This window comes from Rhinatrema bivittatum, chromosome 9, assembly GCF_901001135.1.
Source record: "Rhinatrema bivittatum chromosome 9, aRhiBiv1.1, whole genome shotgun sequence".
Classification (NCBI taxonomy): Eukaryota; Metazoa; Chordata; class Amphibia; order Gymnophiona; family Rhinatrematidae; genus Rhinatrema; species Rhinatrema bivittatum.
Window position 1 is genome coordinate 185,141,158 of NC_042623.1, and position 23,765 is coordinate 185,164,922.

General features: G+C 50.3%; 1 protein-coding gene across 3 annotated transcripts in view; it reads left to right on the top strand.

Moving 5' to 3' along the window:
- The window catches only part of CHRND (cholinergic receptor nicotinic delta subunit), a 106,552-nt gene that overhangs the window by 38,583 nt on the left and 44,204 nt on the right, over window positions 1–23,765 (top strand). For all 3 annotated transcript variants that reach the window (XM_029615668.1, XM_029615669.1, XM_029615670.1), the window contains 2 exons: window positions 6,509–6,618; window positions 7,468–7,623. In XM_029615668.1, coding sequence (XP_029471528.1) covers window positions 6,509–6,618; window positions 7,468–7,623 — 266 coding nt within the window. The remainder of the gene's footprint in view (window positions 1–6,508; window positions 6,619–7,467; window positions 7,624–23,765) is intronic.

Sequence of the window (23,765 nt, forward strand, 5' to 3'; positions counted from 1 at the left end):
TGGTACTACAGGAACGAAAATTAGCAGGTAAGAACAGATTTTCCTTTCCCTGGGTATAGTCCTATCCAGATTTCCAGAGACAGCCAAAGGCTGCAGAAAAAGAGACTGCTCGCACTTGGAATGAGAGGTCATCAGCATGGCATGGAACTTAAGAGTTATTTTCAGATGCAGGGATGGCAGAGTGGAGCGTGCCCTGAACTGGACTTTTTTCCAGTTTTCTATGAGGGCTGTGACCTGGCCGGGAGCGAAGGCACTGGGTGTGAGAGGGTGGTGTGTGTATAGCTGCACCAGGGACCTGCACTGATCCCGGGGGTCCCGGGCTCTCCCCTTCAGTCTCATCTTATCCAGGTTTAAGAAAAAAAAAAGAGTTGTATCTCTTTAATTTCTCCTGCTCTGTCGGCCTAGCTTTCTCTCAGCTGGTGTTAGTGTGCTGTCTGTTTTCAGGATGCAGACAGCTCCTGTGCGAGGGTTTTTTGTTTTTTTTTCTTTCGCCGCTTTCCTCTCCTGCCTGGCTAAATTTAGGCCGCTGCTCATGCCGTGTGGTGCAGCCTGTGCCGCATGCGGCAGCGCGTGCATCTCTCCCGGGCCTGAATTTGCACAGCATGTTTATCGGGGGGGGGAGAGGGGTCCTTGGAGGTCGCTGCCCCGGTGAAATTGACAGGCAGTGACCTGCGATCGCGGCGGGTGGCAGGCCCCGGATCCGTTCCTTCTCAGCGTATCCACTCCCTGAGGACACTCTAGATCTCCTGAGAGTGCCAAAGGTGGATGCGGCCTTCTCGGCAGTGACGAAGAAATAGACTATCCCGGTGACGGGGACCACAGCCTTAAAGGACTTGCAGGACTGCAAGTTAGAAGTCCAGCTCAAGAGGATTTTCGAGGTGTCCGCCCTCAGGGTGGCACAGCGGGCCAGTCTCCGCTGGGTTCAGGATTTGCTGGCATCCGGTTCCTTTTCAGAGGCCCAGGCTCAGCAGGCTGGGCGGTTGGAGGCCACGGTGGCTTATAGTGTGGACGCGCTTTATGATCTCTTGCGAACCTCTGGGAGGAAGATGGTCTCGGCGGTCTCTGCTCGACACCTCCTATGGTTGCGGAATTGGTCTGCGGATGTGTCTTCCAAAGCGCATTTGAGTTCTCTACCCTTCAAAGGGAGGCTGCTGTTCGGTCAGAAGTTGGAGGATATGATAAAGTCGCTGGGGGAGAACAAGATCCATAAACTACCGGCAGACTGAGGGCGAGAGGTTCCTTCCTTCAGCGGGCGAGATTTTGGGGAAATCGGTTCTGCCCCTCCCAGACCACCGGTTCCTCTTTTCGGCAGGGTCAAAGCCGCCAAAATACGTGGAACCAGTCTTTTTAAGGCCGGCGGCCAGCCAGGGATGGGAGTTCCCCCGCCCCATGGAGGCCCCAAGGCTTCTCATTGAAGTGCGGCTGGTTCACTCCTCTGTTCCAAGAATAGGAGGCAGGCTGTCCTTATTCCTAGAGGAGTGGACCACGGTAACATCGGATCAATGGGTCCTAAATATAATCGAGCACGGCTGCGTTTTAGATTTTGCATGTTCGATCCACGACCGCTTCATGGCTTCTTCATGTGCGTACCGTCAGAAGTGTCAAGCGGTACAAGACACCCTGCAGTGCTTGCAGGACCTGGGCGCAGGCGTTACTCAATTTATTTTATTGTGCCGAAAAAGGAGGGCACGTTTCGCCCCATTCTCGATTTGAAGAAAGTCAATCAGAAGCTGAGGGTACCTCGTTTTCGCATGGAAACTCTGTGCTTGGTGATAGCATCCGTACACAAGGGGGAGTTTCTCGCATCATTGGACCTGAAAGAGGCTTATATGAACATACCTATCCATCCGGATCATCAGAAATACCTGCGGTTTGCGATCCTCGGACAACATTTCCAATTTTGTGCTCTGCCATTTAGTCTAGCGACAGCGCCCCGAGTTTTCACCAAGGTGATGGTGGTGGTCGCAGCGGCCCTGTGGCGAGAGGGCATATTGGTGCATCCCTACCTGGATGACTGGCTGATTCGAGCAAAATCGGAAGCCCTATGCAGGACGGCGGTCCAGAGGGTGCTGCAGCGATTGACCTCCTTAGGGTGGGTGGTCAATCCTGACAAGAGCCATCTGGTTCCCTCCCAGTCCTTGGAATTTCTGGGGGCCAGGTTCGATACGGTCTTGGGCAAGATTTTTCTTACAGAAGAAAGGGTTTCCCAGGTGGAATTCTTCAGGTCCATGCTACGGCCCAGGGCCTGGGATTACTTACAGGTTCTGGGATCGATGGCATCCACGCTCCAGCTGGTACCATGGGCCTTTGCTCATATGCGTCCACTTCACTTCAATCAGCGTTGCTCTCTCGATGGAGTCCATTGTCCCAGCAGTTTCAACTTTGATTACCACTGACGGACTCAGCGCGTTCCAGTCTACATTGGTGGCTCTCTCTAGCCCATTTGCGTCGGGGCGTGGCCTTGGAAATTCCCACGTGGATCGTGGTCACCAAGGACACCAGCCTCTCAGGGTGGGGAGCAGTGTGTTGGATTGGTGGTGCAAGGGCAATGGACAAAGACGGAATCATCTTGGTCGATCAATCGATTGGAGACCAGGGCGGTTCGGTTGGCACTACAAGCCTTTCTTCCCCTGGTGGAGGGATGATCGGTGAGGATTCTCTCAGACAATGCAACAACGGTAGCATACATCAATCATCAGGGAGGAACCAGGAGCCATCTGGTGGCGACCGAAGCGCGGATGTTGATTGCCTGGGCGGAACATCACCTTTACAAGGTAGTGGCCTCTCAAATCGCTGGGGTCGACAACGTGAAGGCTGATTTTTCTCAGTCGACACCAGTTGGATCCTGGAGAGTGGGAACTCTGAGGCCTTTAGTCTTCTGTGTCATCGTTGGACCGTGCCTTCCATGGATCTCATGGTGACATATCGCAATGCCAAGGCTCCCTGTTTCTTCAGTTGACTGGAACGGAGAGCAGAGGGGGTAGATGTTCCCGTCCTACCCTGGCAAAGGGACGTTCTGTTGTACGTCTTTCCGCCGTGGCCATTGGTCGGAAAGGTGCTGCGCCGCATCAAAGGTCACCCGGGCAAGGTGATTCTCGTGGCTCCGGAGTGGCCATGGCACCCATGGTTTGTGGATCTCTTGAATCTTGTAGTTGACGGTCCGCTGAGGTTTCATCCATCTCTGGCTCTTCTGCGCCAGCGCCCCGTCTGTTTTGGCGAGGTAGATCGCTTCTGTCTAGCGGCATGGCTTTTGAAAGGTAGAGGTTGAGAACGAGGGGTTATTCCCCTGCAGTAATTGCCACGCTTTTGCACTCACGTAAGACTTCCACTTCCAGGGCTTATGTCAGAGTTTGGGGAGTATTTGAATCCTGGTGCGTAACGTTCATCCATCCAGGGCTTAGATTCCGGAGGTTCTGGATTTTCTGCAGGTCGGATTGTCCAAGGGTTTGGCCTTTAATTCACTATGAGTTCAGGTGGCGGCATTAGGCTGTTTTCGTGGCAAGGTCCAGGGATTACTCTAGCCTCTCATCCAGATGTGGCTAGGTTTTTGAAGGGGGTTAAGCATTTGCGTCCTCCGGTCCAGAATCCCTGTCCTTCGTGGAAACTTAATTTGGTTCTCCGGGCCCTTTGTGATGCACCCTTTGAACCATTGAAACGGGCGACACTGAAGGACCTTACCTTGAAGATAGTGTTTCTCATTGCTATTTCATCGGCGAGGCGTATTTCAGAGCTTCAGGCCTTATCTTACAGGGAGCCTTTCTTACGGATTTCTTTGAGAATGGTTCCCTCCTTTCTCCCAAAGGTGGTTTCTGCTTTTCATTTGAATCAGTGGAACTGCCTTCCTTTGCGGGACTGGATTCCTCTACGCCAGAGGCCAGAGGCTTGTGGAAGCTAGATGTTAAGAGAGTTATGTTACCTGGAGGTTACCAACGGTTTTTGTTTTTCATACCATTTATTCGTCTTATGGAGTGGTCCCAGGAGAGGTCATAAGGCTTCCAAAGCCACTATCGCACATTGGCTGAAGGAGACGATTGTTTCGGCATACCTTGTGCAGGGACGTCCGATTCCGGTCGGCCTTAAGGCTCATTCCATGCGCTCGCAATCAACTTCATGGGCTGCATGCCAACAGGTGGCGCCTCAAGAGATTTGTAGGGCGGCTACCTGGAAATCTCCACATACTTTCATGAGACATTACAGGCTTGATGTCCGGGCACCGGAGCCCGGTTCTTTCGGAGCTAGTGTTCTCCGAGTGGGACTCTCACAGTCCCACCCTGGTTAGGGAAGCTTGGGTGCATACCAAGAGTCTGGGCTGATCCGGGTACGTACAGGGAAAGGAAAATTGGTTCTTACCTGCTAATTTTCGTTCCTGTAGTACCACGGATCAGCCCAGGGTCCCACCCAGGGAGAGTCCGCTCGGCCGGTGGTTAGTGATTCATTTGGCTGTTAGTTACTTAATGCCCCCCCTCTTTTTTTCAGGATAAGAAATTGGAGCATAATTGGATTTTAGTCAGTTACATGTTTTCCTACCTCTGCTCTTCGGGGGGAGGTTGTTCAGGAAGAGGTTTTTGATAGTTTATTATCGTTCTGCTTGGGTACAGTGGAATACTGACAGACTCTAGGTGGCACCTCAGGGTTATACGACAGAGTCCACAGAAAATTCTCTGTCTCCGCCTGCTGGATGGGAGGTAAAACCCAGGAGTCTGGGCTGATCCATGGTACTACAGGAATGAAAATTAGCAGGTAAGAACCAATTTTCCTTTGTTTTACTGAGAGAGTGAGTTAGAAGGTAAGAACACTTGAGAGGTAGGAAAGGCCAAGCGTGAGAGAGAGGGGGAAGAAAAGGGACAGGAAACAGGGAGATGGAGATTAGAGATTGAGAGTGGCGGTGGAAGGGGGTGAGAGCAAGACAAAAGAATGATGAGATGTAAAGAGGCACCGGATGGGAGGAAGACAGAGGGGGAGAAGAGCAAAATGAGATGAGAAACTTGTGTAAAAAAAAAAAAAAAGGTGGGAGCGAAGAGAGAAATGGCAAAAAGAGGAGACAGAAACAAAGATAACATGGAAAGAAATCAGGATTCAGAAAATGGATAAGAGGAAAGGTTTCTTAACCTTGTGATGGAAAAAGTCTTTTAACAAAGAAAAATAAAAACTATTTTTCTACCTAATTACAGGAAAGTAAAGGACCACACTTAGGAATGAGTGACTGATATGAATCCTCTGTGGGAATGAGTGACTGACATTGATTAGATTATTGCTTCTCAAGAAAAATCAAAGCAATTTACAATAAAATCAGAATGAGCAAAACAATAAAACAACATTCATAAAAACACCAATTAAAGCATAGTACTTAAAATGAATCCTCTGTGAGATGAGTAACTGATATGGATTCCTTTAGGAATGCTTCAATAGTCCACTTCTGTCACTCTTAGGAAGGAGTGACTGATAGGACCGCATAGGGCATTGCTGTGTGTGTGTGACTGTTTGGTAGAGGTGGAGAAAAGGCTGGGAGGCTACAATGAAAACTTGAACTGGTGCTTACATTCATGAGTCAGTTACCATGTCCAAGTTTGCTCAGACAGTGAAGTGGACCACTCTCCCACTTAATGTATAATTTTGTGGTGGCAATTTCACAGCAGTTAGACATCCGGTGAACATCTGGTTCCTGACTTGCCCTTATCCAGACACCCGAGTCTTAACTCACAAGTCAAAAAATGGACATCAAACTCAAACTGGAGTTGCCTTCAGTTTTGGCAAACTGATTTAATTCAAGATTCATCAGCCTACAATAGTTGCTTTTTGTATAATTCAGACCAGTCAACCAAGCCCTGTTTCATACCACATATTAATATTAGTCCAGCAAAAAAATGTACATATCTCTAGTAATGCCAAAAAAAGATAAGTGGTGTCTCATTCTACAGCGATTATTTCATAGCACAACCAAGGCTTTCATTGGATAGTTTTAAGGGATTGCTTCAGAGCAGTTAGATTTCATTCACCCTGTGCACCTATCGCTAGCCTTGACCTGTAGGAGTTTATATGAAATGGGGAGAGACTGGTGGCGGTATGGTGTTGGGGGGGGGGGGGAGGTGAATGAGAGGAAGAGAGACTGATAGGAAAACTGCATCAGATGGCCTTTGGCCCCAACTGCCACTTGTGTGGTGATTCCCTATCAAATGCATTTTAGTACACAAGTGCACTGTTTGTTTCAGACAAGGTTTGTTTTTGGGTTTTTTTTTTTAAATAGGAGACTTAATCCTCCTGCTGTGGCAGTGGTCATAGATGGTGCTAAACCTCCATGTTCAACATTTCAGTCTCAGCCCAAAGTAGAGACCGTCCTCGGCTCATAACTCAAACCTTGTTCTTGACTACACTCTTATCTCAGCCAAAAAAGCCAAGACGCTATCAAGGGGAATGATTACGTGATAAGAATGTGTACTGCAATTGTAGAAACATGAACTGGGCCAAAATATGACTACTTGCGGTTTTTTTGTTTATTGCTTTGCTTCAGGGATGGAATGACAAGAGGTTGACATGGAATAAATCCGAATTTGATGACATTGAAATTGTCCGCCTCCCGTCTTACATGCTCTGGCAACCGAAGATCATCCTGGAGAACAAGTGAGAGCAAACTACTTTCTCATCACATCATGGAGGCCTGCCCATCCCGGACCTCCTGAACCAAGTTTATCATCCCATCAGGGTGCAATATTTACAGCTGCCATCCTTTTTTTCAAAATTTGCTTCATAAATACATATTGGGAGTGTGTCTTTCTAGAGGTACAGACAGAAAAAAAAGAGAATTCAAAAGGAGAGCTGATAGAGGCAGGCAGCCTCACTCTTTATGAATGGGATGGGGATCATTACTGACAATCGCTGACACTAGGGAGCCTTTAAAAAAAATTATTTATTGTTTCACTCTGAGTTTCTTCCAACTTTTTTTTTTTTTTTTTTTGTTTCTAAGTCCTGGATACTTGTATCACGGGCACTCTGAGTCCAACCTGATGGTGGTGGTGTTCAGTGATGACTGGGATTTCCCCCCGCCAGCAGCATCCTCATCTCTGACTGGGCAAAGAAGCAGAGGCCCAGGGTGGGAAACAAACCCGGCTCTGCCACATAGCAACTGCCGTTGGGTCAGGCTGGCCCTATTATTTTTGCAAGAAAACCCTCCTCATATTTATTTCCATTTTATATATTCATGAATTAAAAAAAAATCAAATTATGGCCTGGTGGTGTACACACTGTGTTCATAAACCTGAAAAGAGCAAATGGCTATTTCTCCTCATCCTGGTGCTCTGGGAAAGTCCAACCATTAGAAGTTTTTTCACATCCCCTCACTGTATTTTGTGCTCATTATTACAAGTTAAGAAATTTGACTTCCTGCCTCGGTACGGTGCGTTTTGTTAGAACTGCATGCCTATGAAGCCTTTTCCCTCAATAAGGGCTTTCCTTCCATTTTCTCCTGCACAGCAATGATGGCCAGTTTGAGGTGGCTTACTACTGCAACGTGCTCCTGTATGACTCTGGCTACGTGTCCTGGCAGCCCCCTGCCATATTCCGCAGTGCCTGCCCCATCAATGTCAACTTCTTCCCCTTTGACTGGCAGAACTGCTCCCTGAAGTTCAGGTAAGGGGCCTGGAATTCAACGTTTAGCACTGATGATAAGGAACATGATATTTTTCCCATTCAACAGGCAGTTCAGGCTTCAACAACAGCAGGTGTGGCTTCTAGCTCCTACATCAGAAATCTCGTTACATTGCTTCAGGAGTGGCCTTTATTCCACTGTAAAGCACACTGAATACTGGCAGGCCCCTGGAGCTAAATACTTGCATCTGGAGGAGTGCTGCTGGCTTTAAAACATAGGGAAAGTATTTTACTCTTGAACATTTGATATTTATTTGGCAGCTTTTCTATACCGTCGTTTAGTAATATCATCATCATCTATACCATCGTTTAGTAATATCATCATTTACACATTTCATACAGAAATTCATAATAATAAAATAATAATAATAATAAAATAAAATATTAAAACATACCAGATCGGTGCTACAAAATTAATACAGTATCAATATAAAAGCAATAAATATATTTCCCTGTACGTACCCGGATCAGTCCAACTCCTGGGTTTATTCCACTGTAAAGCACACTGAATACTGGCAGGCCCCTGGAGCTAAATACTTGCATCTGGAGGAGTGCTGCTGGCCTTAAAACATAGGGAAAGTATTTTACTCTTGAACATTTGATATTTATTTGGCAGCTTTTCTATACCGTCGTTTAGTAATATCATCATCATCTATACCGTCGTTTAGTAATATCATCATTTCCCTGTACGTACCGGATCAGTCCAGACACCTGGGTTGTGACTCCGCACCAGCAGGTGGAGACAGAGTAAAACTTGTCGGGCTCCCTACATATAGTAAGGTGCCACCCACAGCCCCTCAGTCTTTCTCTGTCTCCAGCAGATGGGGCAGGTCCACCCACAGTCTCTGGAATCCCTGGGGTTGGAGTTAGCCAGTCAGGGATAGAAAAAAAAAAAAAAAAAAAGAGGACAGAAAGGGGATTTTCCTTTTTTTGTTTTAATTCATAGTAAAAAAAAAAAAAAAAAAAAGAATTAGAAAGTTTTGGGCCAGGAAGCTCCCGGTGGAAGTGCCTCCCAGGGGGGTTGCCAGATCCTGAGGGGATCATCCTCCCCTGGTAGAGGCCGCTGCTGGGGTCGAGGACCCGGCCCCTCTGGCAGCAGCGTTGGGGGTGACACCGGGGAGCCCGGTTCACTCACCCCCAGTGGAGCCCGGAGGCTTTTCAGCACCCTGGTCAGCGACTTTAGTAAAAAAAAAAAAAAAAAAAAGGTTTTGTTTTGCTTAGGGCTGCGGCGTTTTTCGTGCGATCTCGGCCGGAATGCCCGTCGGGGCCGCCTGCCGCACGTGCGGCTCCGCGCGCACGCGAGTCTCGAGGGACGGCATGTGTTCGGGCTGCCTCGCCGGAGGCGAGGGACCGTCCGGGGGCGATCGGGGGGGTCGGACCCGGGCGTCTCGTTCGCCGCCGCGCGTTTGTGCAGTGCAGGAGGGGGGGCCGGATCCGTTCCCGCTTAGCGCGGGAGCGGCGGCCATTTTGTCGACCGTCCACGAGGCGACCAGGAGAGCCATGGAACATGGCTCCCAGCCCCCTCCGCTCTCCCCCCAGCCTCGGGCCGCGTCGGGGGCGCCTCATGGTGCCTCCGATGCGGCTGACTGGGGTTCGGGGGAGGGGCGCTCGGACTCTGAAGAGTCCTTTTCGGAGGATTTTAATTTTTTATTAAAAAAATTGGCGATGTATCAGAGGGAGCGGCGCAGGCACGGGAAAGTGCCAGGAGATGCGGATGGGCGGTCCCGCTCCCGGAAGAGGTCTGCCCGCCCTAGAGACACGGCTGTGCCCCCGAAGGACAAGCGGCTGGCGCGTGGCGCGCCCCAGGACGCGGATTCGGAATCCACTTCCTCGGAGGAGGAACGGTCGAACTCGGGGGCGCCGGAAGGGCCTGAGGGGCCCGATGAGCAGGGTCCAGCACAGTCAGGCGCAGGCAAGGGCGCGCAGACGGGGGATGGTGACGACCCCAAGGTCGTCCGCCTGTTTAAGAGGGAGGAGCTCTCCCCTCTCATTCCAGCGATCCTCGACGAGATTGGAGTGGAGGCCCCGCCGGTGGAAACCCGTCAAGGGCCTAAGATGGATCCGGTACTCCTGGGACTCGCGGGTCCTACGGTAGCGTTCCCTTTCCATTTTTCTGCGTCCGACATTCTCTTCCGAGAATGGGACACCCCGGAGTTGGGCCTCAAGGTAAGTAAGGCTATGGATAAGCTATATCCTCTGCCGGAGGATGCCTTGGAGCTCCTGCGGCTCCCTCGCGTGGATGCCGCTGTGTCGGCGGTCACCAAAAGGTCGACCATTCCCGTCACCGGCGCTGCGGGATGTCCAGGATCGGAAGCTGGAGGTGCAGCTCAAGAAAGTGTTCGAGGTGTCAGCCCTGGGAGCGAGGGCTGCTATTTGCAGCAATTTTGCGTTGCGGGCTGGGCTCCGCTGGGCCCAGACCTTACAAGCGAATGCGGGTCTCTCAGAAGGGGAGGCTGCTCAGGCGGACCTTCTGGAGGCAGTAATCGCTTACAGCGCTGATGCCATGCATGATCTGCTGCGCACCTCGGCCCGGGCCATGGTGTCTGCGGTTTCAGCGCGTCGTCTTCTCTGGCTCCGAAACTGGGCTGCGGACGGTACGTCTAAGGCTCATCTCGGCGCCTTGCCTTTTAAGGGGAAGTTGCTGTTTGGAAAGCAGCTGGATGATATCATGCAGTTCCTGAGTGAGAACAAGGCTTTTAAGCTACCGGAGGACAGGCCACGTCCTAGACCAAATTTTTCTGCACGGAACCGTTTTCGAAACAACCGTCGCCAGAGGCCGCAGAGGTCAGCTGGGGCAGGTCAATCCTTTAGAGGAGGCGCTACCAGAGCTTTGACCTGGCCCCAGCCCTTTCGGGGGAAGAGATTCAACAGATCAGGTGGATCCTCGGCGGGATCCGGGGCCAAGTCGGCCCAATGATACGCAATTGGTTCGTTTCTCGGCGAAGGCTCAAGAGGACGTTCCACGGGTGGGAGCGCGCCTCGAGAGTTTTTACGAGGAATGGACCAAAATCACTTCGGACCAGTGGGTGCTAGACGTGATAAGACACGGTTACGCGTTAGAATTTGCACGTCTCCCCTGGGACAAGTTTCTCGTATCCCCCTGCAAGACCGTAGCCAAAAGGGCCGCCGTACGGGCAACCCTCCAGCGCCTGGAGGCTCTGGGCGCCATCACTACTGTGCCGCCGGCGCAACGGGGCATGGGAAGGTACTCCATTTATTTCGTGGTTCCAAAAAAGGACGGAGCGTTTCGTCCGATCCTCGATCTAAAGGGAGTAAACCGGTGCCTTCGTGTTCCACGGTTCAAGATGGAAACAATTCGCTCGGTAGTGGCTGCGGTTCGCCCAGGCGAGTTCCTAGCGTCCCTGGATCTGACGGAGGCGTATCTCCACATAGGGATCCAGCCCGCCTATCATCAATACTTGCGATTTTGCATCCTGGGCAAGCATTTCCAGTTCAGGGCTCTTCCCTTCGGTCTCGCCACGGCTCCACGCACCTTCACCAAGGTTATGGTGGTGGTGGCTGCTCAGCTCCGGCGGGAAGGGCTCTTCGTGCACCCTTACCTGGACGATTGGCTCATTCGGGCCAAATCCGAGATGGAGTGTCGGCAAGCGGTGACCAGGGTCCTGCGGCTCCTGCGGTCGCTTGGCTGGGTGGTCAATCTAGCCAAGAGTCACCTTCAGCCCACCCAGAGGTTAGAATATCTGGGGGCCTTGTTCGACACCAGGGAGGCCACGGTATCCCTGACTCGGGACAGGATCCTCAAGCTCCAGGGACAGGTGCGGCGTTTGCTAGCGCTACAATGCCCTTTGGTCCGCGATTACCTGATGGTCTTGGGTTCCATGGCGTCGACACTCGCCTTGGTGCCTTGGGCTTTTGCTCATCTGCGACCGTTACAATCAGCGTTACTTTCCCGCTGGAGGCCGGTCTCGGAGGAGTTCCTGCGCCCGCTGCCTCTCACGGACCGCGCCAGGGCCAGCCTGCAGTGGTGGCTCTGCCCCAACCATCTGACGTGCGGCGTTTCTCTGATCCTGCCCAATTGGACGGTGGTCACGACGGATGCCAGTCTCTCGGGTTGGGGAGCGGTCTGTGGGGGGCGCTCGGTGCAGGGCCTGTGGTCAGCCCAGCAGTCGCAGTGGTCCATCAATCGGTTGGAGACCAAGGCGGTGGCGCTGGCGTTGCAAGCTTTTCTGCCGTGGATACGGGGTCAGGCGGTTCGAGTCCTGTCGGACAACGCCACCACGGTAGCCTATATCAACCGTCAAGGTGGGACACGGAGTCAGCAAGTGGCGGAGGAAGCGGCTCAGTTGATGTGCTGGGCGGAACGGCACCTCAGCAGCATTGCGGCTTCACACATCGCCGGCGTCGACAACGTCCAAGCGGACTTCCTCAGCCGGCACCGGCTGGATCCAGGGGAGTGGGAACTCCCGGAGGTAGCGTACCGACTCATCTGCGCCAGGTGGGGTCAACCACGTCTGGATCTGATGGCCACCGCGCAAAACGCAAAGGCTCCGAGGTTCTTCAGCCGTCGGAGGGAGCGGGGCGCGGAAGGGGTCGATGCACTCGTGCTTCCTTGGCCCACGGACGTGCTGCTCTACGTGTTTCCCCCGTGGCCTCTGATAGGCAAGGTGCTCCGACGGATCGAGCTACATCCGGCGGAGGTGATCTTGGTGGCGCCGGAGTGGCCACGGCGTCCGTGGTTCGCGGATCTACTGCGGTTAGCGGTGGAATCTCCGCTCCGTTTGCGGGGCGACGCGACCATTCTGCGGCAGGGACCCGTTTGTTTGGAGGACGCGGATCACTTTTGTCTCGCGGTTTGGCGTTTGAGAGGGCGCGTCTAAGGTCCAAAGGGTACTCCGAGGCAGTGATCACCACGTTGTTGAGGGCTAGAAAACAGTCCACGTCTTTGACCTATATGAGGGTCTGGACGGTCTTTGAGGACTGGTGTAGTGCTCGCGAGGTGAACCCCATTCGACCGGAAGTTCCGGAGATTCTCTCTTTCCTTCAAGAGGGCCTCTCGAAGGGACTGTCCTGGAGTACCCTGAAAGTTCAAGTGGCAGCCCTTGGCTGCCTTCGAGGTAAGGTCCGGGGAGTGTCCTTGGCGGGCCATCCGGATGTGACACGGTTTCTGCGGGGGGCGAAGCATCTCCGTCCGCCGGTCCGGAATCCGTGCCCCTCCTGGAACTTAAACTGCGTGCTTTCGGCTCTTTGTGGGCCGCCTTTTGAACCGGTCAAGCGGGCGACGTTGAAGGATTTAACATTGAAAACAGTGTTTTTGGTCGCTATTACGTCCGCGCGTCGGGTCTCGGAGTTACAAGCTCTTTCTTGTAGAGAACCGTTTTTGCGTTTTACAGAGACTGGTGTCTCTCTGCGGACTGTCCCCTCCTTTTTACCCAAGGTGGTGTCGTCCTTTCACTTAAATCAGTCAGTTGATCTTCCCGGGTTTTCGGCCATGGATCCTCAGGCCAGGGGATCGAGGGAACTGAGGAAACTTGATGTCCGTAGGATTCTACTTCGTTATCTGGAAGTTACGAATCCTTTCCGGGTTTCCGATCACTTGTTTGTTCTCTGGTCGGGGGCTCGTAGAGGATCGGCGGCTTCACGGGCCACGATTGCGCGTTGGCTCAAGGAGGCGATTAGTTCGGCGTATCTTCTGCAGGGCAAGTTGGCACCCAGGGAGCTTCGTGCACATTCGACGCGGGCGCAGGCCACGTCTTGGGCCGAAGTTTCTAGTGTGTCCACACAAGAGATCTGCAGGGCGGCAACGTGGAAATCGTTGCACACTTTCACGAGACATTACAGGCTTGATGTCCAGGCGACTGCGGCTCAGGGTTTTGGGGCGAGTGTTCTCCGAGCGGGACTCTCTACTTCCCACCCTGGGTAAATTAGCTCTGGTACATCCCAGGTGTCTGGACTGATCCGGTACGTACAGGGAAAGGAAAATTAGTTCTTACCTGATAATTTTCGTTCCTGTAGTACACGGATCAGTCCAGACTCCCGCCCGTCTGTGTCTTGTAGTTTAGATCAGAAGAAAGAGAGAGAGTCTGCTCGTTTGCTTATTTGGCTATTTGGCTATTGTAGTTTGCAGTTTGCACGTTGTGTTCATGGTTCTGAAGGTTTTCGGCTCCAGCTCAGGGGCTGTTGTGAATTGGCCTCATGTTTGGGGTTTTTTCTAGTTAGCTAGTTTTTTGGCTTTATCTGGCTTTGACATTACGTGCGACTGAGGGGCTGTGGGTGGCACCTTACTATATGTAGGGAGCCCGACAAGTTTTACTCTGTCTCCACCTGCTGGTGCGGAGTCACAACCCAGGTGTCTGGACTGATCCGTGTACTACAGGAACGAAAATTATCAGGTAAGAACTAATTTTCCTTTACACATTTCATACAGAAATTCATAATAATAAAATAAAATATTAAAACATACCAGATCAGTGCTACAAAATTAATACAGTATCAATATAAAAGCAATAAATATATTTCCCTGTACGTACCCGGATCAGTCCAACTCCTGGGTTTTGCCCCCCCCCCCCCCCTAGCAGATGGAGACAGAGCAGTTACCATAACAACGCTCCGCCTATAAATAGGCTGGTGCCACCTACAGTCCGGCAGTATTCTGTCTCCAGCAGATGGGAGAGGTGCCAAACCTACAGACTGAGCTGTGTGCTTAAGTTGATTATCTTGTGTTTAGTTAGTTTAGGGGACTTTTTTGTCTTTTGTTTCTGGATTATTTCAGCTTTATTTAAAAAGAATCTACTAGATAAATGAAGCTTGACCGATGTGCCGCAAATGCGCAGTAGAGAGCAACTCTACCGCGCATGCGCGGGCAGCACGTTGATCAGAGCTTGCCAGTAACAAAAATGGCGCAGCGAGGAGCAGTAGTGGTGGCGACGGCGAGGGAGGGACCTCTGGCGTGGCAAGGAGCAGCGGCGGCGGCGCGCACGAGGGAGGGACCTCTGGCGCGGCGAGGAGCAGTAGCGGTGGCGTGAGAGGGAGGGAGGGACCTCTGGCGCGGTGAGGAGCAGTAGTGGTGGCGACGGCGAGGGAGGGACCTCTGGCGTGGCAAGGAGCAGCGGCGGCGGCGCGCACGAGGGAGGGACCTCTGGCGCGGCGAGGAGCAGTAGCGGTGGCGTGAGAGGGAGGGAGGGACCTCTGGCGCGGTGAGGAGCAGTAGCGGTGGCGCGCGTGCGTGTGAGGGAAGGAGGGAGGGACCTCTGGCGAGGAGCAGTAGCAGTGGCGGCGCATGCGCAAGGGAAGGAGGGACCTCTGGCGCGGCGAGGAGCAGTAGAGGCGCGCGCGGGAGGGACCTCTGGCGCGGTGAGGAGCAGTAGCGGTAGTGGGGCGCGCGCGCAAGGGAGGGAGGGAGGGAGGGAGGGAGGGACCTCCCCGGAGGTCTTCTGTCTGCGCCATCCGAAGAGGTTGTGAATGAGCTGAGAGGGGAAGGGAGGGGATTGAGAGAGGGGGAGTGACTGAGAGGGGAGGGGGAGGGTGGAGGGAGGAGAGAGTGAGGGGAGGGGGGAGGTGGGAGACTAGAGGGTGAGGGGGGAGGGGGGAGGGGGAGAATGAGGGGAGGGAGGGACGAATGAGGGGTAAGGAAATGGACCGAAAAAAAAAATGTTAATGTAGCCCGTTGTTACGGGCTTAACGGCTAGTATAAAAGAAAGGAGCTTGTGGCAGCACAGTGGTTGTTAGCCTCCCAGGTGGTCATTAGGTTCTGAGAGAGCCATCCCATGCTGGTCTGAGGCAGCTGCTTCACAGAGTCGAGGGCCCTGCTTATCTTCTCAGCAGCTGGGTGTGAAACTGGGGAGCCCGGCTCACTCCACCGAAGGGATCAGCACATTGGACCACTGCCGGGCAAGTTTTATAATTTAAAAAAAGTTTTGCTTTCGTTTTCCCCCGCACCGGCTCTCTCTCCCTCACTCCTTGTCGCAGCGCGGTATTTGCCTTTCGTTTTGTTGTTTATTCATTGAATTTTCATTGAATTTTCTTTAATTTATTTTGTCTTTATTTTCCTGTCACGACTCGATGCCGTGTTCGTCCGTTTGCCACGTGTGCGGGTCGTTCCGCACGCGGCTCTCCAGGGAGGGCCTTTGCTTGGCTTGCATCCCGGAGGGGGGAGGGGCTGTCAGGAGCCAAAAAAAATATTAAAATGGCAAAACTAGTTAGATCAAAGTCTGCCCCAGTCCCGATTGGGACGTCTGCTACAATTCACTGAGGCTGATCAGTTCCCGTTCAGCATGGGAACAGGGGACCATTTTCCAGTCATTTAGGGTTCTGTCTAGTGCAGCGCTGGGGGAGGGGGTTTTACCTCCTCCTCTTTCTCCCCAGCAAAGTTTTCAAAGGGACAGGGAACCTTTACAGCCTAATTCCCCTGCAATGGAGGATAGCCTTGAGGGGGCCTCTGACGCCTTGTCTTCCTCTTTTTTTGTCACAATTTGTGTTATTGCTTCATAAAGCTTACAAGGAGGGGAAGTTAGGGAAGTTGCAGTCTGGTAAAAAGGTCGTTTTCTCAAGGATCTAAGCCCTCTGCTAAGAAAAGGTCTACCTCTAAGGGAAGTGCGGAGCCTGCTCAGCCTAAGCGTCCCTGTCGGTCAGGGGTTCTCCAGATTACTACGGATACTTCTAGTCAGGATTATGATCCAGATGATCTAGACCTACTGCCCAAGCCCCCACGGGGTGGATATAGACCCTGATTTACAGCACCAAGGCACAATGCGTGGGGCGCGTGCTGCGGAAGGGGATGACCCTAAGGTGGTGCACCTTTTTAGAAAGGAGGAGTTGGGTCCCCTTATTCCTTCTATTTTAGCTGAACTGGGCATTGAAGGTCCCCCTGAGGAATCTAAACTGGGTGCTATGGATCAGGTGTTGCTGGGTCTGAGAGGCCCTGCTTCTTCCTTTCCCTTTCATTTCTCAGCTACAGATTTGCTCTTCCGGGAATGGGATTGAAAGTGTGTAAAGCCATGGACAAGCTATATCCTCTGCCAGAGGATGCTTTAGAGCTGCTTTGAGTACCCAAGGTAGATGCGGCAGTGTGCGCTGTTAACAAGGCCACGATCCCGGTTAATGGAGCTACAGCATTCAAGGACCTGCAAGACAGGAATTTGGAGGTGCAACGTAAAAGGATTTTTGAGGTTTCAGCACTGGGAGTGCATGCGGCTATTTGCTGCAATTTCGCCTTACGAGCGAGTCTCCATTGGATTCAGCAGTTGCAAGCTAACGCTGCCTTATCGGATGAAGAGGCGGCCCAGGCAGGTCGTCTGGAAGCTTTGGCGTACAGCGCGGATGCACTACATGATCAACTGCACACATCGGACAGATCCATGGTTTCAGCTGTCTCAGCTCGTAGGCTCCTCTTTTGAGAAACTGGTCGGTGGATGTCTCCTCCAAGTCACAGCTAGGGTCCTTGCCCTTCAAAGACAAACTACTTTTCAGTAAAGATCTGGAAGATATGATCCAATCTCTGGGGGAGAATAAGATTTCTAATTTCTCCCTGCGGTTACGAAACCAAGCGAAGAGCAGTGCAGGACACTTTGCAATGACTTCTGCAACTAGGGGCCATCGTCTTAGTGCCTCCGGAGGCAAGAAGGAAAGGCCGTTACTCCATTTACTTCATAGTGCCAAATAAAGAGGAATCCTTTCAGCTCATTCTGGATCAAAAAAAATTAAAAAAAAAAGTAAATAGATGTCTCTGGTCCCCCGGTTTCACATGGAGACGCTCTGGTCAGTCATTGCCTTGGTGCGCAATGGAGAGTTTCTAGCATCCTTAGACCTCACGGAAGCAGATCTTCATATAGGCATTCAGTCACACCAACAGACATTTCTTTTGATTTTCGATACTGGATCAGCATTTTCAGTTTCAGGCTCTGCCCTTCGGTCTAGCCACAACACCCAGGACATTCACCATGGTGGTGGTGGCAGTCCATCTCCGCAGGAAAAGGTTGCTGGGGCATCCTTACTTGGACGATTGGCTGATTCGTGCAAAATCGAAAGCGCTTGCCCAGGAGGCGATTCAGAGAGTACTTCAGCTCCTGCAATTGCTGGGCTGGGTGGTCAATTTCGCCAAGAGCCGACTGGAGCCCACTCAGTCGTTGGAGTATTTGGGTGCTCTATTCGACACTCAGCAGGGCAGAGTTTTTTTTCTTACCACGGAATGCATCTCCAAGCGGCAAGTCCAAGTAAGAGGTTTTAATGCTCAAGCACCCACCCAGAGTCAGAGATTATTTACAGGTTCTTGGGTCGATGACTTCAACATTAGAACTTTTACCCTGGGCCTTTGCTCATATGAGGCCTTTCCACCTTGCTTTCCTGATGGAACCCAGTCTTCGAGCTTTTTCATCTACCTTTGCCACTTATGGAGGCAGTGCGATCCAGTCTTGACTGGTGGTTGGTGACGGACAATTTAGTCCAAGGAGTTCCCCTGGAAGTGCCCGACTGGACAGTGGTCACCACCGATGCCAGTTTCTCTGGTTGGGGAGTGGTATGCCAAGGGAAATCGGTACAAGGACTTTGGTCTCCCGTCAAATCTCTCTGGTCGATCAATCGACTGGAAACCAGGGTGGTATGGTTGGCATTGCAAGCATTCCATCCTCTCCTCCAGGGCAAGTCGGTCAGAATTCTCTCAGATGATGCGACCATGATGGCGTACATCAATCGCCAAGGAGGAACCAGAAGTCAACTGATGGCAATGGAAGCTCAACAATTGATCAGCTGGGCAGAACAAAACTTGGTAAGCTTAGCAGCGTCTCACATTGCCGGCATGGACAATGTGCAGGCAGACTTTATAAGTCGTCACTGTCTCGATCCCGGGGAATGGGAATTGATGGACGCGGTTTTTCAACTCATTTGCGACGCATGGGGCATGCCCAGCATGGATCTCATGGCGACGTTTCGGAATGCCAAAGCTCCATGGTTCTATGCTCGGCGGAGAGAGACGGGAGCAGAAGGGGTAGATACCCTAGTGCTATTTTGGCCTATAGAGGTTCTTCTGTACATCTTTCCACCTTGGCCATTGATCGGCAAAGTGCTCAGGCGGAGAGAGATCCATCCAATGGAGGTCATCCTGGTAGCTCCAGAATGGCTGAGACGTCCCTGGTTCGCAGACCTTCTCAATCTTGCTGTGGAGGGCCCGCTGCAGTTTCCAGTTCTCCCGGACCTGCTACATCAAGGGCCTGTTTGTTTGGAAGAAGTCGATCACTTCTGTCTAGTGGCATGGCTTTTGAAAGACAGAGGTTAAGTTGCAAAGGCTGTTCTCCGGCTGTAGTAGTCATGCTCCTCTAATCGCATAAGACTTCTACCAATCTCATGTATATTAGAATATGGAAAGTTTTTGAGACTTGATGTCTGGACCGAGAGGTCACGTCTACCCGGTTTTCATTGTCAGATATTCTGTGTTTTCTACAATCCGGTCTAACGGTTTGTCATGTAGTTCCCTCAGAGTGCAAGTGGTGGCGCTTGGTTGTTTGCGTGGATCCGTCCAGGGCGTAGCGTTAGCCACACATCCAGATGTAGTTCGTTTTCTTAAGGGAGCAAAACACTTGCATCCTTCACTTCGGCATCCCTATCCGTCATGGGGTCTGAATTTAGTCCTTACTGCTCTTTGTTCGGCGCCTTTTGAGCCCTTGAAGAGATCGACTCTAAAAGTTCTTACCTTGAAGGTGATTTTTCTGGTGGCCATCACATCAGCTCGTAGGGTGTCGGAACTCCAGGCACTTTCATGTAGGGAACCCTTTTTGCGGATTTCGGATTCAGGAGTTTCTTTAAGGACTGTTTAAGGACTGTTTTTCTTGCTAAAAGTGGTTTCCTCTTTTCATGTCAACCAATCGGTTGATCTGCCGGCCTTCACAAAGTTAGACCGTTCGGATCCTTTGGTTGGTGACTTGCGGAAGCTTGACGTTCGCAAAGCTTTGCTGCATTACCTAGAGGTTACCAATTAGTTTTGTGAGTCTAACCATCTCTTTGTGCTGTGGAGTGGTCCTAAATGAGGACAGCAGGCGTCCAAAACTACTATAGCTCATTGGCTAAAAGAGGCTATTAGTTCAGCCTCTCCCCTTCGGGGTAGATCCCTTCCTACGGGTCTGCGTGCCCACTCTACTCATTCGCAAGCGGCGTCTTGGGCAGAGTGTCAGATGGTATCACCGCAGGAGATATGCAGGCGGCTACGTGGAAATCCTTGCATACATTTGCAAGACATTACAGATTGGATGTTCAGGCTCCAGTTGCGGGAGGATTTGGAGAGGGAGTGCTTTGAGCGGGCTTCTCCAGATCCCATCCCAATTAAGGAAGCTCTGGTACATCCCAGGAGTCTGCACTGATCCGGGTACGTACAGGGAAAGGAAAATTAGTTTCTTACCTGATAATTTTCGTTCTTGTAGTACCACGGATCAGTCCAGAATCCCGCCCATCTCAGACATGAGAGAAAGGGAGAGTCTGCTTGGTTCTTATATATTATCTTATTTCAGATTGTCAGAGTTCTGAATTTTGTCCTGGGAGGGTTCAGTGGACCATTTTGTTTCTTTTACTGTATATAGTTATAATGGTTTTGAGATTTCCATTCTGCTTTGACATTGAGTAATACTGCCGGACTGTAGGTGGCACCAGCCTATTTATAGGCGGAGTTTGTTTTGATAACTGCTCTGTCTCCATCTGCTAGAGGGGGGCAAAACCCAGGAGTCTGGACTGATCCGTGATACTACAGGAACGAAAATTATTAGGTAAGAAACTAATTTTCCTATATAAAACAAGAAATATAAAAGGCTTAAGAATACAAAATAAAACTATAAAATAATGGGTAGGAAAAAGTAAAAGGTATCTGCCCTAAGAGTCTCCTTTCTTATGTGTGAAGGCTGTGTGATTAGCCAGGTTTTCAAATCCTTTTTAAATTGTCTGAGATCCTGCTGCAATCTAAGGTCCAGTGGCATTGCATTCCAGATTTTGGGTCCTGCCAGAGAGATTGCCCTATGCCTGACCTGTGTGAGATGTGCTGATTTTACCGATGGAATTGGTAATAGGCCTTTTGTTTGCTGATCTTAAATTTCTTTGGGATGTATGGAGGCAAATTGTCATGTTAAGCCAGTCTGCATGTTCATCATATATTAGTTTGTGTAGTGTACTAAGAATTTTATAATGTATACGGAGTTTAACTGGTAACCAGTGTAATTCCGCTAATATCGGTGTAATATTCCACTTTTTGTCAAGTTTAGTCTCAAAGCAGACTGCAGAAATTAAGATTTAGATAGGTAAAAAGTAATTAACACCGAGCGCTATTGTATGGCCTATAGACCAAATGTGGCATGAAAAAAAAGTTATTTTGAAATTCTTTTTTTCATATTCCTAATGAGCCGGTGGGGAAAGGCCTGGTTGAATAAGAACATAAGAACATGCCATACTGGGTCAGACCAAGGGTCCATCAAGCCCAGCATCCTGTTTCCAACAGTGGCCAATCCAGGCCCTAAGAATCTGGCAAGTACCCAAAAACTAAGTCTATTTCATGTTACCGTTGCTAGTAATAGCAGTGGCTATGCAAGGATTAATTAATAGCAGGTAATGGACTTCTCCTTCAAGAACTTATCCAATCCTTTTTTAAACACAGCTATACTAACTGAACTAACCACATCCTCTGGCAACAAATTCCAGAGTTTAATTGTACGTTGAGTGAAAAACTTTCTCTGATTAGTTTTAAATGTGCCACAAGCTAACTTCATGGAGTGCCCCCTAGTCTTTCTATTATCTGAAAGACTAAATAACCGATTCACATCTACCCGTTCTAGACCTCTCATGATTTTAAACACCTCTATCATATCCCCCCTCAGCTGTCTCTTCTCCAAGCTGAAAAGTCCTAACCTCTTTAGTCTTTCCTCATAGGGGAGCTGTTCCATTTCCCTTACCATTTTGGTTGCCCTTCTCTGTACCTTCTCCATCACAACTATTTCTTTTTTGAGATGCGGCGACCAGAATTGTACAGAGTATTCAAGGTGGGATCTCACCATGGAGCGATACAGAGGCATTATGACATTTTCCATTTTATTCACCATTCTCTTCCTAATTCCCAACATTCTGTTTGCTTTTTTGACTGCCGCAGCACTTTTTTCTGGTAGCTTGGTTCCTGGTTGATGGGTAAAGGAACCTCATTCCAGATCTTGGGTGCATAGCATCTGAAGGCTCTTAGTATTGCACAGTTCAATTTGGCAGAAGAGCCTTTTGTGAGAACTGGAGTTGTCTAGTTGGGGTGTAGAAGCCAAGGAGGTCTGTTTGTTTGTTCACACATTTGAAGACAAAGTAGAGGGTTTTAAATGTAATCCTTGTTACATTCGCTAGCCAATGTAGTCTTGAAAGCGTAAATAAGCATGTTGATAAAGGTGAGCCAGCTGATATGGTATTCCTGAAAGCATTTGACAAAGTCCCTCATGAGAGACTTCTTAGGATCGGCTGTCCTCGACCATCTGTCCAGGACTTCATGTTCCCACCGATGGCCGGAGATGTGGCCAGGTAGGAGAAGATCAAGCACTGCTTCGAACCGTCCTCCAACGTTGTCTAGTCTGCTTGCTTCGGTGATTCCCTGTGAGTTCCCTGTTCCTGTTTAGTCTTGGTGTTCCCGGTTCCTGACTTCGGATTGGCTTACGATGATTCTCAGGTTCCTGACTTCGGATTGGCAAGCGGTGATTCTCTGGCACATGACTTCGGACTTGACCTAGGACTCCTTCAAGACCACAGTCTCCAAGGGCCCACCTAAGTCCCAGCGGCCTGGGCCCCTACGGGCTCCTCCTGGGGGGACTGTGGGTTTCCAGGGTGAAGCTCCAGTTGGCCTTTTGCACCGATCCCCTGACCTCTCTAGGTCCACCTAAGTCCCAGCGGTCGGGTCCCTATGGGTTCCTCCCGGGGGGACTGCAGACCACCAGTGGTGAAGACCGCCATCTACTCACCTCCTCGTCCGACTCCACAGAGGCTCCTGTCTTCAGTACCAAGGGTCAGCTGCTCTCCTCCTCTGTCCTGCCTCGCTACCCGACGAGAGAACCTACGGATCCTCCGCAAGGTAACATCCCCTCGTCGGCCCAAGGGTCCACAAGCCTGAGCATAACAATCAAGCTAGGGTGAGATAATATAGTAAGTAGAAATCTATTAGCCAAAAGATCTTCATTCAAAAATTGGAAAAAAGGATCCATCTGAAGAAAATAGGAAAAAGCATAAGCATTGTCAAGCTAAATGTAAAACATTGATAAGACAGTTGAAAAGAAGTTGGCCATAGAGGCAAAAACTCATAATAAAAACTTAAAAAAAAAAATCCAAGTGAGTGAGTTGGCTGGACCATTAGATGATCGAGGGGTTAAAAGAGCACTTAGGGAAGATGAGGCCATTGTGGAAAGAGTAAATGAATTCTTTGATTCCGTGTTTACTGATGAGGATTTTGGGGAGATACCTATTCCAGAGACAGTTTTCAGGGGTGACGATTCAGATAGACAAACTGAAGAGTAGCAAATCACCTGGACCAAACTGTATTTCCTTGTACGTACCAGGATCAGTCCAGACTGCCAAACTGTATATACCCCAGGGTTCTAAAAGAACTAAAAAATAAATTTTCAGACTTATTACAAGTAATTTGTATCCTATCAATAAGTCATCCATTATCCCTGAAGACTGGAAGGTGTCCAATGTAATCCTGATATTTAAAAAGGGCTCCAGAAGTGAAACGGGAAACTATAGACTGATAAGCCTGACTTCAGTGCCAAGAAAAATTGTGGAAACTATTATAAAGTATAAAATCACAGAACATATAGATAGACATGGTTTAATGAGATCAAGCCAGCATGGATTTACCCAAAGGAAGTCTTGCCTCACAAATTTGCTACATTTTTTTGAAGGAGTGAATCAACATGTGGATACAGGTAAACTGGTAGATGTGGTATATTTGGATTTTCAGAAGGCATTTGACAAAGTCCCTCATGAGAGGCTTCTAAGAAAAGTGAAAAGTCATGGGATAGGAGGCGATGTCCTTTGTAGATTGCAAACTGGTTAAAAGTGTTGGATTCGTGGACCCTTGGACTGAGGTGGAGATAACACAACCTGCAGGGAGGAGCGCTGCAGGTCCCCAGTGTCTGCAAGCAAATCTGGATGAGGCAGAGGCCAAACTGGAGCTT